This window comes from Felis catus, chromosome D3, assembly GCF_018350175.1.
Source record: "Felis catus isolate Fca126 chromosome D3, F.catus_Fca126_mat1.0, whole genome shotgun sequence".
Lineage (NCBI taxonomy): Eukaryota > Metazoa > Chordata > Mammalia > Carnivora > Felidae > Felis > Felis catus.
The window spans coordinates 54,671,520-54,688,419 of NC_058379.1; the positions used below are offsets into that span (position 1 = coordinate 54,671,520).

The window sequence follows — 16,900 nt, forward strand, 5'->3', positions numbered from 1 at the left end:
AGAAAAGAAAAGAAAAGAAAAGAAAAGAAAAGAAAAGAAAAGAAAAGAAAAGAAAAGGAGAGGATAAGAAAAGAAAAGAAAAGAAAAGAAAAGAAAAGAAAAGAAAAGAAAAGAAAAAGAAAGAAGGTAACAGTTTTCTTTATCCTTGTCAAAGTAAACTGAAATATAAATCTCACTCTTTATACTTACCCTTTTAGGAGCCACATCACTTCATCTGTATTTCAACTAAACAAATGTTGAGCACTTATTATGTCCTAGACATCTGATGGACTCTGGAAGTACTCATTTGAGTGAAATATCATTCTCTCCCTCAAAAGCATCCGCAGTTGGAATGGGAACCAAATATTTGAGTAAAACTGCATAATACAACATATAATACAATCTCTCCCTCAATCTTCTCTCTTTCCCCTTTGCTAGAAAATATACCTGGGCCTTGCAATTTGCAAACAAATAAATAGAAATATACAAATTATTTTATTACCAAAGCTCTTGAAAGAGTATTCTAAAATTGCCTTTCCCAATTTCTTTCAATGCTCTTGCTCCGTTCACTATTATTACATTTAATCTTCTGCCTCTACCAATCTGATACTACTCTTTCTGTCATTGATGCTTTCCTAACAGCCAAGTTGTATTCAGGCATAGCCATCTATGGACATGAACTACTAATTTCAGGTGAATATGCATTTCTAGGATAAAGCTGACAGGACGTGCAAGATGACAGAAAGCCCTCAGGAAGCAGGCAGGAAAAGAACACATTTCTTCCTCCTTCAACCTTTTAATCTCCCTCTAGTGCCCCATACTGGCAGAACCTAATTAAGAGGCATGTAACAAAGGAAAAATGTAGTCTGAAGAGCCCTAGCCCCAGTGGTCACCAAGCAGAATATAAAAATGCTGAGAGATAATCATTTAACAACTTGCATGCCCAGGTTCTGCTCTCAGATATTCTCCAACACTTTTCTTCAAAGCTTGCATGAGCTCCCATGGCTTCAATGATTAATACAGTAGCTGATTCACTGATCGTCTACTCAATCCATTTCTGCTCTTTCTCTCAAATTCTATCCCACATGGTGATTAGGTATACATGCTTCCACTTACATAGTCTCTACCACGTCCAAGACAGATTACTTCTCAGCAAAGCCAGTCATCAACAGTTCTTTTTATATAAATGCCACCATATTTTTTGCAGTCAACCAGTATCATCCCACCTTCTATATATTCTGTTCTTTTTTTGTGTGCATCATACGCAATTTGACATCAGTCTCTGTGAAGTCTATAATCCTCATTCCTGCTCCATCAGTGTTTCATTACTTCTCTTTAATTGCAGAAGTATTTTCTCACAATTTATATCTGTAACTTATGTTTTCATTTCACTTCAGTTCATCTTATATAATGCTGTTTAATTCAATCTTGCTATAGCCTATCTCTGAGCACACTGTATTCCTGGAAAATTCCCCATGCCTCCTACTGCTTTACAAATTAAGTGTAAACTTTTCAAGTCGGTCTTCATGATATATCCCCGGACCTACATTCTTAGCTTTTTCCCTGTTTATCTGCATTACTAATATATGAGCACATTTAGATGGAATTTTGAAACAGTGATATAATTAAAAGTAGAATGTTTCCATTTTATATTATTAAAAGCAATAAAATCAAACCACAATAGTCAATATGCCAAAAAAGTAATAATGACAAAAGGAGAAAGGTAGTATCACCACAGAAAACATTAAGCAAGATGGCAGAAGCAAGAACCAATAAAACTATCATATAAATTAAATTACTAAAGCAGAATGGATTGAAAAGCAAAATTATCCTAAATATTGCTCTATAAATATTACAAATGAACATCTAAAACATAAGTCAGGATACTTAATAATAAAATGCAAAATTAAGTTGGTCTAACAAAAAGAGGTGTTGAGAATATTAACTGCATAGCAATACATAAGAGAAAGATATCATTATATTAAAAAATAACAAAATGGTCATTTAATAATTGTGAGTCTCTATGCACTGAATAACATAATCTAGAAATTATATAAAGCGAAATCCACAAATTAATTCACATTGAACTAAACATTTCATTTAATTTATTTGCTCATAAGTAATCTGTGAAGCAAAAGTTGCAGTGATCTTGTCTGATGGTCCCATGCAGATTAAACAAAAGCTTTTAACAGAATTTTATTTTTCCCTAGCTCTGTTAATGTTTAATTGATAACTAAACCTGTATATATTTAAAATGAGCAATGTGATGATTTGATATATGCATACATAGTGAAATGATTACCATCATCAGGTTGATTAAAACAACCATCATCTCATGTAATTACCTTTTTGTGTGTATATATGGTAAGAATGCTTAAGATCTACTCTCTTAGCTGATTTCAAGTATATAATTCAGTACTATTACCTCTAGTTACCATTCAATACATTAGATCTCCAAAATTTATTCATCTTATAAGGCTTGTAGCCTTTGACCAGCATCTCCCCCATTTTACCCCCACCCTGACCCCAGATAACCACCATTCTATTCTCCGTGTTCAACTTTTTTAAGATTCCACAAACAAGTGAGATCATATCTGGCTGGCTTATTTCTCTGTCTGGCTTATTTCACTTCGCATAATATCTCCTAGATTTATCTATCTTATTGTGAATGGCAGGATTTCATTCTTTCTCATGACTGAAAAATACTGCACTATCTATGGAATGGTTACCATTATATCTATTTATCTAGATCACTGATACATAAATACAACGTGTTTTTATCTGTTCATCCATTGACAGACACTCAGATTGTTTCCATATGTTGATTATTATGAATAATGCTGCAATAAACATGACAGTGCAGCTATCTCTTTCAGATACTGATTGTTTCCTTCAGATATTTACTTAGAAATGACATTGCTGAATTAATGGATTTGAATTTTTAATTTTTAAAACAATCTCCACAATGTTTTCCATAATGGCTGTACCACTAATAATTTCCACTAATTTCCACTAATTTCCACATTTCCCCTAATAATATATAGGGTTCCCTTCTCTCTACCTCCTTACCAATACTTGCTATCTCTCGTAATTTTTATAAATGACATCCTAACAGGCAAGAGATGACATCTCACTGTGGTTTTAACTTGCATTTCCCTGATGTTTAGTGATGTTGAGCACATTTTCATTTATCTGTTGACTATCTATATACTTCTTTGGGAAGATGTCTACTCAGGTCCTTTGCCCATTTTTCATTGGATTACTTCTGTTTTTTCTTTATTTATTATTTTGTTTGTTTGTTGCCACTGAGTTATATGAGTTACTTATGTGTTTTGGATATTAATCCCATATCAGAGATATACTTTGCAAATATTTTCTCATATTTAGTAGGCTGTCTTTTCAATTTATGTATTATTTCTTTTGCTGTGGAGAAGCTTATCAGTTTGATGTAGTCCTAGCTTATTTTTGCATTTGTTTCCTGTGCTTTTGGTGTTCATATGCAAAAAAATCATTGCCAAGACCAATGTCAAGGAGCACAATATATTAAAATTGCCATAATTGCATTCAGGAAATACTTGATCATTTTTCAAGTTTGTTCTTCACTGCAAGTGAGAAAGAAAACACTAAAGTATTCAATTCAACTTGTTAGAAAAGAAAAAGAAACAAAATTACAAAAATCAATCAAAAAGAGTAACAAAGAAAAAAGCTAAAACTAATGATTTGGAGAACAAAAATAATTAATCATCATGAATAAATCAGAATTTGGGTGGGAAAACAATCATAAGGCAAAAATTTAACAAGGTCAATCAAGGAAAAGAAAAAAAAAAGAAAAGCCTAATGCATAAGAAAAGAACATAACTACAGAAGCAGAAGAAATGAAAAAATACATATTTCATACAACTTAATAAATTTGAAAACCTCATTAAAATGATTTTTTTCTAGAAAAATATAACTTTCAAATATTGGCTCAAGAATTAGAAAACATTAATCATGCAAAAAGCAAAAAAATGGACTGAATAAATGTTAAAATGTTTTTCTCCAGAAAAGAGTTAAGCTCAGATAATATGTACTGGGGGGCACTCACCATCATGTTTATTTGTGTACTTCTTCTGACAGTTTTTATCCAGAACCGCCTTTTCAAGATTGTCTGCATGGCAAATGGAATGCCTTCCTCTGGGGCAAAGGCTGGACACGTTTGTTAGAAGCTCCCTTATAAAACTGGGGCTTTCCTACATTCCAAGTTCATCAGCTGTGATAAAGATTCCTTGTGTATGCAGCATCCACCTGGACCACTTTCCCATTATCCCATGAGACTTGGAGCCAAGGTGAACCTATTTAAACATGAAGCTCACACTGCTGCTGTGTAGCAAATAATAAAATCTTTGCTTCTCACCTAGAAGTTTCATGCCTTCTGCATCATTTGTGAAACTATGGCAGGCTAATTTGTTAGTTTGCAAGTGAAGTAAAATCTCTAACTCTTCACATATCTTGATAGTATCATAGTAAAATTCCTCAAAATTTTAAGGAACTGAAATGTGTTATGCTATTTAACATAGAAAGAAGAGAAAACCTTCTTATTTCATTCGAACAACTCTACTAAATCTCTGACACTAATATCTTGAACACAGTACAAAACAGAAGAACTATAGACCAATTAGATGTTCAGCATTAAATGGCTGCAAATTGAATCCAGTAATGAATTACAGTTTTAATAAAGCATAACCAATTAGGTATACTTAAGTATGTAATCGGATATTTGGAAACTCATACTATAATTACTTTAATTGATCAAAAGAGAAAAACATATATTTATGCTATTACTCTGCAGTGGGGGAAAGGTATTTCAAAAGTGGCAGCCCCACCAGGAAATTAATGTTACTTGGAAAAATCATAACATCCAACGCGTGTTCATAGAGTATTATCACATCCATGTAAAAAAAAAAAAACAATGCATAGAAAAACTGAGGTGGATTATGGCCAAGTGATTTTAATAGATGTCTCTAGGTAGTTGGGGAGAAAAAAGCCTATTCAAACTTCATGTATAGTCCTTTAACAAACTGTTAGTAGAAATTCTGGGACATATCTGCAAGATGTAACATGATGTTGGAGAGATGCAAAAAAAAGAGAGGATTTTGCCTTGTTTAATGGATCATGCTCTGAGCAAACATTCAAAACACATTAAATTTATATTTGGGAGTTACTTATACCCATGCTACGTCTTTCCTTTACATTATAGTGTTATTCTCTCCTGATTTCTAAGTACCTACGATCATTGCCGCACTGGGTCTGTGCTTGAACACTTGAAGTGTTCCCCAGTATAAAATTAGTACTCTTTTGCTACCAGTCCTCAAATTAAAATGTTCATACCTCAAGAGAGCATGGATTTGAACAAGCAGCTTTAAAAAAGCAATATGATGAACCTAATTAATATGATTACATGTGACTGATGCTTAATCCTACTAGAATTATTAAAAATATTAATTATGCAAACCATGTTTCCAACTTTTAAAACTTTCATGTTAATTTAAAATCTTTTGGTAGCAAGAAAATTAACATTAAGGCAAATTATTCTTGCTTATGAGGTCCATTGGTCAGTTCTTTTAAATGTTCCCAGGTTTTTCACACATTCATTTCCCACTATTAAGACCACAGAATATGTAATTTGTTTTTATTTTATTTTAATCATACCTAATGTATCAGGTCAGTGGGCCAGGGACACAATTTATTGTTTGTAATTTGAATGTTGTTACTATATTCAAGTTTGTTTTTTACATCTTCCCTCTTTCTGCTGATTGAATCTTTAAAATTGAGGCTAGGGTTGTAGTCACCCAACACTGAATGCCCTGAACACAGTACTCATAAACTAGTTGTGTGAATGAAGAAGGGATCAGTGGAAACTGGGAGAATAATTTTTTAAACTGTAGTAATCTTTAAAATTTTCTCAGAGATTAAATTTGCTTCTTATTTGTACTATTTCTGTACCTGGCTGTCTAATGAGGCAATGAATCACTGCCTCTGTATTAAGCTAAGAATTTTCCACATGAAAGGGTCAAGAAGTGATTTAATAGCCAAATATGGGACTGCTGTAAATATTTCCTGAGAGTAAAAAATATGAGGCAAAATAAAAACTGATAAACTCTACAAAGTATTAGGGGATTGTGTCTTATAGAATTCAATTTGGAAACTGGTCTCTCTGCCAATGATCCAATATAGACCATTATACCCTTCTCATATCATACCCTAAATTATAGAAAGGAGAGCAAGATTATAGAAAAATCACTAGAGAAAGGCACTGACATAGAAAAGCAGTGGGACTTCTGAGGACGGCTAATAATAGATTAAAATTAAAATTAAAGATTAAAATAACCTGAAACTCCAGTTTTGTTTGGATTTTTCTAGTAACAAAAAGGAAGATCAGTAGCGAGAGCTATAGTACTTTGATCGGTATGGTATAGTGACATTATCATCTTAATTGTATTTGCAAACTATAGGCAGTTAAAACTCCATTTAACATTAAAATATCTTTCATTTAACTATATCTGATACGGAACTATATAAACCAAAAAAGGTTGAATTTAACTCCAGAACCACATTGTATTCTATCTGAAGTTTGTATATAATTTTTTTCTTAAACCATTTTATTGTCTGTTTGTAGTTCTAATTCTATGGCATGTTTTCTTACATCCCCAGTTAGTTCTACTGTGGATTTTATATGCTTTTATTAAATGATTTATTCAGATGATCCATAATTGTGATCAATTCTTTTGCCCAGAGGGGACACCCCAGATTAGTAATACCGTATTTATAATCATGCCTAATAAAATTTGTTTCTTTTTAGGAATGCTTCATATTACATACATGTTTACAAATTTTTACTTCATCCAATTTCTAAATAGGGATGAGAATAGTTTTCTGTGAAGAATCACATTCTTTCCACTATTTAATGCCAATAACTGATCAGAATCATAGTGTCACTGATGTAAGATATATCAATTTCTAAACTAGGCATGTTCAAACTCTATGCTTCTGATCACATATGGCAAATGCATAACAAAGAACTATCTGAGAGTTGATAAGAGGCAATTTCATATAAATTTAAGATTATTTAAGAAGTATTATTCAGATATTTATCAGAATCCTTAATTGCTAGAAAGCAATAGAGAATTTAACCATTTCACCTACAAGGAAAGACTAGAGGGCAAATGTCTCATGAATTATCAAGGAGAAAAAGACAGAATGAGAAAGAGAAAGAAAGGGAGAAATCAGCTCTCGCATGCAGCATGAGTATTCAACTAAAGTATCAGGCTGGCGCAGTATGGAAAATGTCCCTGAAATGCTCCTGCTTTCAGGCATTATCATGCATGTGGACAGCAAAATTACCAAAAAAGCATATGTTCATCCATTTATTCATTCAGTCATTCAATGAGTATTCATTGAGTGCCTCCCTTATGCTAGGCATAATTCTGAGCTTATAGGATACAGAGAAGAATGTGGCAGAAAATCTCACTGACAATACATTAGTATTGCAAGATGCAGGCAGACAACAAACAAACAAAAATGAATGAACAAAACAAGGTCAGAGAAAGATTGGTGCTAAGAACAAAACACAACGCCAGGTGATGTGACAAGTGGGTGGAGGTAGGTGCATTTCGGAATGCAAAGGCAGAGACAAGATTTTGGATGAAAAAAAAATACAAATCTCAATTTCTGAGAGGCTAGTTATACAGGATTTTTTCTTTGTCTCTCTCCTGCTGACCATATTTTGCCATTTCACTAATTATTATTGTTCCATTAAAGTGCTGAAATGCCAGTCAATAAATGATTATTGAGATCCCACTGTGTTCTCAGCACTAGGACGATTGGAAAATGTGGTTGAATTCAAACAGCTAATTCTACTGCTGTGATAAAATATGAGGTGGAGAATGATGCTTAAACCAGTAAATAACTTAAGCCTTCTCTTTTTGAGGGGTGCATTTACATCTAAGCCTCCCCAGTCCATTCATACATCACAAATCTTGAGATTTAGCCATCAATGTTTCAGGAACTTCTCCAAAAGAAGGCATCATTTATTGCCACTAGATGGCACCAATTATTTTCATATTGTTAGGCCCCCTCCCCCTAAAATACCCTTTTTCTATGTAAAGGTCATTATTTAAAATGGAAGAATATTACTTAACACTATTGTTAATAAAACTATTATTCTTTTTTTAAGCTTACTTATTTATTTTCAGAGAGAAAGAGTAAGTGGGGGAGAGGGAGGGGCAGAGAGAGAAAGTATCCCAAGCAGGCTCCGTGCTGCCAGCACAGAGCCTGACATGGGGCTCAATCCCACGAACAGTGAGATCCTGACCTGAGCCGCAAACAAGAGTTGGTCACTCAACAGACTGAGCCACCCAGGCACCTCTATTGTCCTTTTATTTTTTATTTGTTTTTAAAATGTTTTTATTTTTAAAAGAGAGAGACAGAGTACAAGCAGGGAGGGGCAGAGAGAAAGGGAAACCCAGAATCCCAAGCAGGCTCCACGCTGTCAGCACAGAGCTTTATGCTGGGCTTGAACCCACAAACAGCGAGATCATGACCTGAGCTGAAGTCGGATGCTCAACTGACTGAGCCACTCAGGTGCCCTGTATTGTTCTTTTATTAATACTTTTCTACAGGGAGGATCACAGAAATAACATGAAAGATGGTATGTGCATTCACTGACATACTTGCTTAATGTATATTTGCTCCAATTTTTAAAAATGGTTTAGATAATTTCTTTGAAATGTAAAAAGTAATTGAGTATATGGATATATATAATAATTGGATATATTAATATCAGGACCAAAAATAGCTTTAAAAAGTATATTGTGATATTAAATATATCTTTAAAAGTTTTGCAGAAATAGTTGTAATAAGATGCAGTAGAATGATTTTTCAGAAGTAATTTACCATTTGGCCTCTTAAAAATAAGCCATGTTTATAAATATATTGAAAAAGTCATGGCATTCATTATTATAATTAAATGTATCAGAAACTAATCCAAAATATAAAATAGGAGAGGAATCCCTTAATTAAATGTGTACCATTTACTCATATTCTATATAAAAAATTTAGTATGAATAGCTTTAGAAATCTTAAACTTCAGATCCAAAAATATGTATCATATGATTTCTGTTTCCAAGTTTACAGGGCAATTAAAATCTATGGAAAACTTTTCTAAAGGAAAAGAGCATGAAATATTCTCCTTTTTCAAAAAAGTGGTTGGTAAACAATCAAAGTGTGTTCATTCAGAAATAAAATGTAACTATCCCCACATCTCCCATTAAAGGTGTAATAATGGCTCTAGAATAAATATAAATTGTACTTTTACACCAGTAGACTTCAAAATAAAGTGAAGTACAGAAGGTCCCTGACTTACAATGGTTCCACTTATAATTTTTTTTTTTATTTTACATTGGTGCAAAAGCAATATGCATTCAGTACAAACCATACTGAGAATTTTGAATTTTGATTGTTTCCCAGGCTAGTGATTTGGGATAGGATACTGTCTCGTGATATTGGGCAGGGACAGCAAACCCCAGCCCCCAGTCAGCCATGTGATCCTGAGAGTAAACAACTGATATACTTAACAGTCAGTCTTTCCCCACACAACCATCCTGTTTTTCACTGTCAGTACCGTATTCAATAAATTACATGAGATATCCAACACTTTACTATAAAATAGGCTTTGTGTTAGATGATTCTGCCCAACTGTAGGCTAATGTAAGGGTTCTGAGCACATTTCAGGTAGGCTAGGCTAAGTTATGATGCTGGGAGGTTAGGTATATTAAATGCATTTTTGACAACAATATTTTCAACTCACGATGAGTTTATCAGAATATAACCTACTCGCAAGTCAAGGAAGATTTGTACAATGACACAATGAGAGTGCACATAAAATGCATTAAAAAGCACAATATGGTATATGAATATATTATAATTACTTAGAAGAAAAAATAAGAAATTACATTGATTGCACTAACGGATTCATTTTTAAAATTTGAACATCATTACCACTTCAATATGAAAAACGAGTGCCTCAAACTAGCTGCTAGTTTAACTATCACTACATTTCCTTCATTTTAAGACAGTCCAAAAATAATACTCACTTTAATATCTGCCAGAGTTTTTTGCCTCATGGTAATGAGTGTTCTGTATCTCTGTTCTTCTTCATAGAGTCTCTCTTCACAGGTTTTTTTCTCACTTACGAGCTGATCAAACACAGCTTGTGCATATTCCTTTTTATATTTTGTAGTTATATAGTGGTTCCTATGAAGAAAGAATTGTATTTGCCACTGACCAATTCATATTTTATTTTCTGAAATACATTTGTGATACAGTTTTAAAGAGCCAGTATTTAAAAGTCTTAGAACTGAAGGGCTTTGGAAAGATCCCTAATCTTTTCCATAGGCATATCTCCATAGAGCTACTTCTAAACGATCCAGTTGGGAGAAAATCTCTAGAGAAAATCTCTAGAGAAATTTAGTGGATATTCTTGGTTGCCTACCCAGCATGCCTCTCCAAAAGAACCCCTCCTCCATGCAGCACATAACCCCAAAAATACATTCTAATTAGATTAAGTATAATTAGATTAGACTAGCATGTGGCTGATTATTCAGGAATGAAGATATGTATTAATATAGCCTAATAAGACGAAAGGCAAGGACCTAATTCCATGTACAAAAGGCTCCCATCCACTAAATGTGAGTGAGTCATGTTTTCAAACCTGAAGACAATGGGCATAGAGGAGAGAGAAAAAACTGAGTACCTAGTGTTGATCTCCTGGATCACCAACCCTGCAGCTGACCCTGCCTAAGAGCCCCTGTTCTATAATATGACACATTTCCCTATTGTTTAGTTTAAGCTGTTGTGAGAATGTGTTCTGTGTGTGTGTGTGTGTGTGTGTGTGTGCATTTTGTCCTTTGCAACTAAGTATATACTGACACAGAGATTAAGTGATTTTTCTTTAAATAAGGAATAATATAAGTAGAAAAAGCATCAAAAAGTGGTTAATACAATACTGCAAAACAAATATGCTTTAGAAATAATTGCCAGAGTTGATCAGTAACGCAGAATACAGAATAAGCAGCTGCAAAAGCTCCACACAGTCTTACGTTACCCACAGTTGTTTTTACCTCTGCTGGTATAGAAAACTGAATCCTCTGCACAATTAGCTAAAATAGCAGCAGGACTAAAGTTTTTGAGGGACTGAAATGTTAAAGTGCTTTGAATATAATACCTCATTTAATACAACAACAACCCTTGACATTATGGAACATAGAATACTGGGGAAATTCACACAGGAAAGAGCTAGTATGACCAGAACCAAAATACTCCCACAGTTGCTCCCAGCAAATATCACTATATATTGACCACATATACTTTGTTCCCTACACTAAGTATTTTTTGACTGGATTATTTTCAACAGAGCATTTAGTTAATTATAAATATACATATACATATATATGTATATATGTATATATATACATATATACATACATATACATATACATACATATACATATATACACATATACATGTATACATACGTGTATATACATACATATATACATACATATGCATGTATACACACATGTATGTATACATATGTATACACATACACATACACATGTATATGTATACATATATATGTATGTACATATACATGTATACATACATGTATATATACATGTGTGTATACATATGTATACATACACATATATGTATACACATATACATATGTATATGTGTATATACACATACATGTATATGTATACATACATATGTAAATACATACATACATGTATATGTATATATACATATATACATATGTATGTATATATACATGTGTATATACATATGTATATGCGTATACATATATACATACATATATGTATATATATACATATATATATACACACATACACATATAGGCACATACACAAATGCATACATTACATAGGCTATATGATTATATGTATATCTATGCATGAAAATAGTGTTTCCTTTCTCCCAGTGATAAAAGGAATAAACTCTGAGGTCCTATGGGTCTGGTTTAAATCCTTTCACATCCTAATTAAGAAACAGGTGTAAAAATTAGAGCCAAGGATAGCTTTGTTATTATTCTTATCACCATATTTTAGTAGTTTTGCACATGCAAGCTTGTGTTGCTAAATTATCTTTAGATACCTGAAGGTTCTCTTTCTCATTTGTCATTTCTTTGTCCTTCTCAGTGTCTGGCACTAGGCACACTGTAAGTTCTCATAAAGAATGATTAGCTTGATACAGTCACCAACTGAAAGTACCAGTAGACTATTGCTAATACAGTTTATCTGCAATAATCTTCCTTTCCAATCCTAGTTTAGGGAGTCAACGTGCACAGCCGTAAGAGCACCACTTTGGAATAAGATGGACCTAAACCAGAGCTGGTTCTACCACTAATTAGCTGTACAATGTTACGGCAGTCAACTAATTTCCCTCAGCTTGTTTCCTCAGTATTCTTTTAAGAATGTTATTATATAATTTAAAGATTTGTTGTGAGAACTGGATCAGATAAAGAACCCAGACTGCCCACAGAGTATCTGGTACGTTGAGAGGTCAATTAATGCTAACTTTAAATATTACTTGACATTACCCATCATTATTGTTAATTAATAGATCTGTCAATAATGTCACAGCTTCAGCTATTCTTTTTCTCCTTTTCCTGTGAGAAGGCAGACTTTTGTCAAGTTTAGAGAGGGAACTGATTCACTGGGACATGGTGACCAATCTTGTCCCAAGGGCAATATAATCTAGCCTCAGAACAGACGAAAATGTTAGGACTGAAATGGTAAGAATTCTGAAGAAAGGAAATTCACCAGCTCCTAAACTAAAACTTTACAAGTTTAATGAGAATTAAAAAAATTTAAGCTTACACCATTGAACCTCAGCATATTTGTACAGATGTTAAATGATGTGGATAAATATCTTTCAAAATAAACAGCATATTTCCTTGCCTTCTTACATGATATACTGAATATGATTTAATGTTTTTCAGATAAATCTGTATGATCATTTTGAATATGTTTTTACCCTATAGTAATAGCTAAATAAATCCTTGTTGAGAGCATGCCCTGATTCTATTAGAGTGTATGATAATCAAGCTGTGCGCAACTGTTTTCATGACATTTTATCCCTCAAGGGCTGTGATTTTGCTAATGCTATGTTAGCCTTATTATACTTAAATCAAACTATAATTCCTAAACGTGACTAATGTATATTCTTCCAGTAGTCCTGCAAGCTCTGTTCTCAATGTATTATAAAATAGAAAATAAGAACAAAAAGGAATAAAGGAAGAGTATGCAAGTTCTAAGTAAGGGTCTATGGAAACACTGAAGGATCTTAGACTATGGTCATTCTCTAAGTGAAAGACCTTATTAACCCTTGTCATGTATGCCCCTGACTAATGAAGGGACTGCATAAGAGGTTTTTCATAATAAATATGAAAAAATTACATGAGGTTTTGTAGAATATCTATTTCTAGGGGCGCCTGGGTGGTGCAGTCGGTTAAGCGTCCGACTTCAGCCAGGTCATGATCTCGCGGTCCATGAGTTCGAGCCCCGCGTCAGGCTCTGGGCTGATGGCTCAGAGCCTGGAGCCTGTTTCCGATTCTGTGTCTCCCTCTCTCTGCCCCTCCCTCGTTCATGCTCTGTCTCTCTCTGTCCCAAAAATAAATAAATAAATAAACGTTGAAAAAAAAAAAAAAGAATATCTATTTCTAAAGGCTTACCTTAAAACTTACCAAAAGAGTTGGGTGAAAAACCATATATTATTAACCATGTCATGTGAGTGAGAAATATTGAAATTAGTGGGAAAAATTAATTTCATAATTAAGAAAAGTTCTTCTACTTGGAAAGAATAAATATTTGCAGTTACTCAAATAAGAATAAACCCATCAGAGTAATAAAAAATGAATGCAACTTATGTTCTTAAGCCAAAATTATCAAATATTACATGTTTATTCCACATCAAATAATGATGGCAAATTATGGATCATTTTAAGAATAAATCTTAAATATGGAAATCTGATCATATCTCTTTTATAAATAATATATTGAACATTTAATATTTTATAACACTTAAATACTTACTTTAATTGCTCAAGTGTCTGAGCCAAAATATTCTTTTCCTTCTCTTTTTCTTTTAAGTCCTTATTCAATTGATCTATTTTTGCATGATAAATAACTGTTTTACTTTTAGTGGTCTTTATTTCTTTAAAAATCATTGAGCGTTTTTCCTGAAAAACAAATTCAAGAATGTTTTATTTTATTTTATTATTATTATTTTTTTAATGTTTATTGATCTTTGAGAGAGAGAGAGAGAGAGAGAGACACACACACACACAATCTGAAACAGGCTCCAGGCTCCGAGCTGTCAGCACAGAGCCTGATGAGGGGCTCGAATCCACAAACCATGAGATCATGACCTGAGCCGAAGTCAGAGGCTTAACTGACTGAGCCACCCAGGCACCCCAGAAAGTTTTATTTTAAATACTAGAATTTTCATATCCTGGCAACTTAAGGATACAATTACATTTGGCCATGTGAACAATCAAAAGCAAACAGTAACTTCTTATCAACATAATCAACAACTTAGATTTACCTTCCCTTCTTCATAGTTAACACCTGATGTGATTTTCTAAAAGATGGGTTAGAAGTATACAGTCTCTCTCCCCCCATCTCTTTTCCTCTCTCTCCATTTTCCCCTCTCTCCCTTGCACTAACTTGTCTGTCTCTCTACACGCCCACATACATGCACACCTTAAAGGCACATCCTTTCAAAATGCAAACATGTAGTTACTGTTTTTCAAACGTGTACACTGAAGGTAGGCAAGAATATACATTGTCCTGATCATTCAAACACAAAAAGTTGGTATTTAATACATTTCCCCAAGGCTGGCCTGTACAATTCCAGACTGAAGATTTTATTTTCCATATATTTTTTGCATGATCCCTTTATGACTGTTGATGTGTATATTGACTTAATGATTTACTGACTGGATGACTGACTTACAGAATGTTGTTCCCTACATCTGGCATTGCTTCTAATTAGTGCTACTCTCCCCCAACTGATTTCACAGATTTCAACTGCTCCCTTTGCTCCTATTTTCCTCCATTTTCCCCCATATGCTCCCTGATTCTTTCTCTGCTCTTACAGATTTCAAGAAAGGCTAATCTTTTATATTTATTTTCCTACCCACTATTTGTCCACGACTTTCAACACTGGGTACTGTGTTTGAATTTCCATATCCTCCCTTTTTTTTTCTTTTTCTGAAAGTTCTGGAATGAGGGTGTTTGTTGGTTGGTTGGTTTGTTTTTGGTTTATTTTCAATACCTGAATATGGTTGAAAGATGAATGACTAGGATTGTTCAATGAGACCCAACAGGATATTATATTATTACTAGGAGAAAAGTCAACACCTCAAAAAAGTGTGAAGAGATACATAAGTATGGAGTAAATTAAGTATTCAGAAGCTGAAGAGGATGGGCAACTGTGAGTACAGCATGCTATCACTAAACTTGACTTTTAAGTCAGATTCCATAATTCATGCCTTAATCTTGAATGAGGATTCTTGTAGGAAACTAAGAAGACCTCAGAAGCAATGGTATCTACAACTGAGACCAAACCAGCCAATTCAGCAATGCTGAAGGCGGTGTCAGAGGATTCTATACCAAAGGAAAGCAAGACTGTGCTTCCTGCAGACAGCAGTGAAAAGCAAAAACAGTATTTTGGCACTTTAATAGGTACCATCAGTGAGGCTTTGGTACATGTGAACAGCATATCCCCCTCCACGGCATCAAAAAAGAGCAGAAACGGCACTATAATGAGCTGAGTAGAAGGAAGCTTTTAGATGCTCTATGTCAATCAGGGGTACAAATTTGAGCATCTCCAGTTCAAAAAAGGTTGGGGACCCCAAGAGCCATTTGTAAGTCTATTGATAAATGCTGAAGTGCCACCAGAGTAAATGGGAATAGAGGCATAAAAAAAGTACATTTAGAATCTGACCATCCTTTGGCTTATTTTTCTCAAATACTGTCATTTCCAGCCACATATTTAAAAAATATCAGGTAATAAATATTATAGAGGCGCCTGGGTGGCTCAGACACTTGAGAGTCCAACTTTGGCTCAGGTCATGATCTCACAGTTTATGAGTTCAAGCCTCACACTGGGGTCTGTGCTGAGTGCAGAGAGCCTGTTTGGGATTCTCTCTCTGCCCTTTCCCCACTCACACTTCCTCTCTCTCTTTCTCAAAATACATAAACTTAAAAATTAAATAAAGATTATATCCATATTCTAAATTATTAATTTCAGATTATATTTTAAGTAAGATTTAATAAATGTATTTTTAAATTATCTAAATGTAATAAGTGTATATTCTATGTCTATGATTTAAATGGGGGTGAAAATAGTAAAAATTCAGTAATGGCCCACGTTTAGCTTGGCCATGATTGAAATGCTTATGCACAGTAAAAGATAAGATTATTTGTCTTAAAAATTATCTGTCTTAGAATTTAAGTTCTTAGAAGATAAAAATAGGGTCTACAGTATATTTTGTATACCTATCAGCATAAGAGTACTTAATAAATGCTATTAAATATTTGAATTACAGCAGTCTGGGGTTCCACAGCAGCATGGTACAGAAGGTATTTCTTCATCCAGGGATCGCCCATCTCACTGGCTTCATCTCTTTTCATTCTTATAATAGGTACCCTACTTTCTGGTCATACCAAACTACCTACAATTCCACAAACACACAGCACTATTCCATGATATCTTTGCTTTGCAAACATAGCATCTGTTTCTAAAATGCTTTACCTCATTTCTTCATCCATTTAAAAATTATATAATAATAATAATAGAA

General features: G+C 33.7%; 1 protein-coding gene across 8 annotated transcripts in view; it reads right to left on the minus strand.

Annotated features, from left to right (window-relative positions):
* CCDC178 (coiled-coil domain containing 178) overlaps positions 1-16,900 on the minus strand; it is a 497,365-nt gene that overhangs the window by 304,391 nt on the left and 176,074 nt on the right. For all 8 annotated transcript variants that reach the window (XM_045042044.1, XM_045042043.1, XM_045042045.1 and 5 more), the window contains 2 exons: positions 14,130-14,275; positions 10,110-10,269 (listed from right to left, as the gene is read on the minus strand). In XM_045042044.1, the coding sequence (XP_044897979.1) occupies positions 10,110-10,269; positions 14,130-14,275 (306 nt within the window). The remainder of the gene's footprint in view (positions 1-10,109; positions 10,270-14,129; positions 14,276-16,900) is intronic.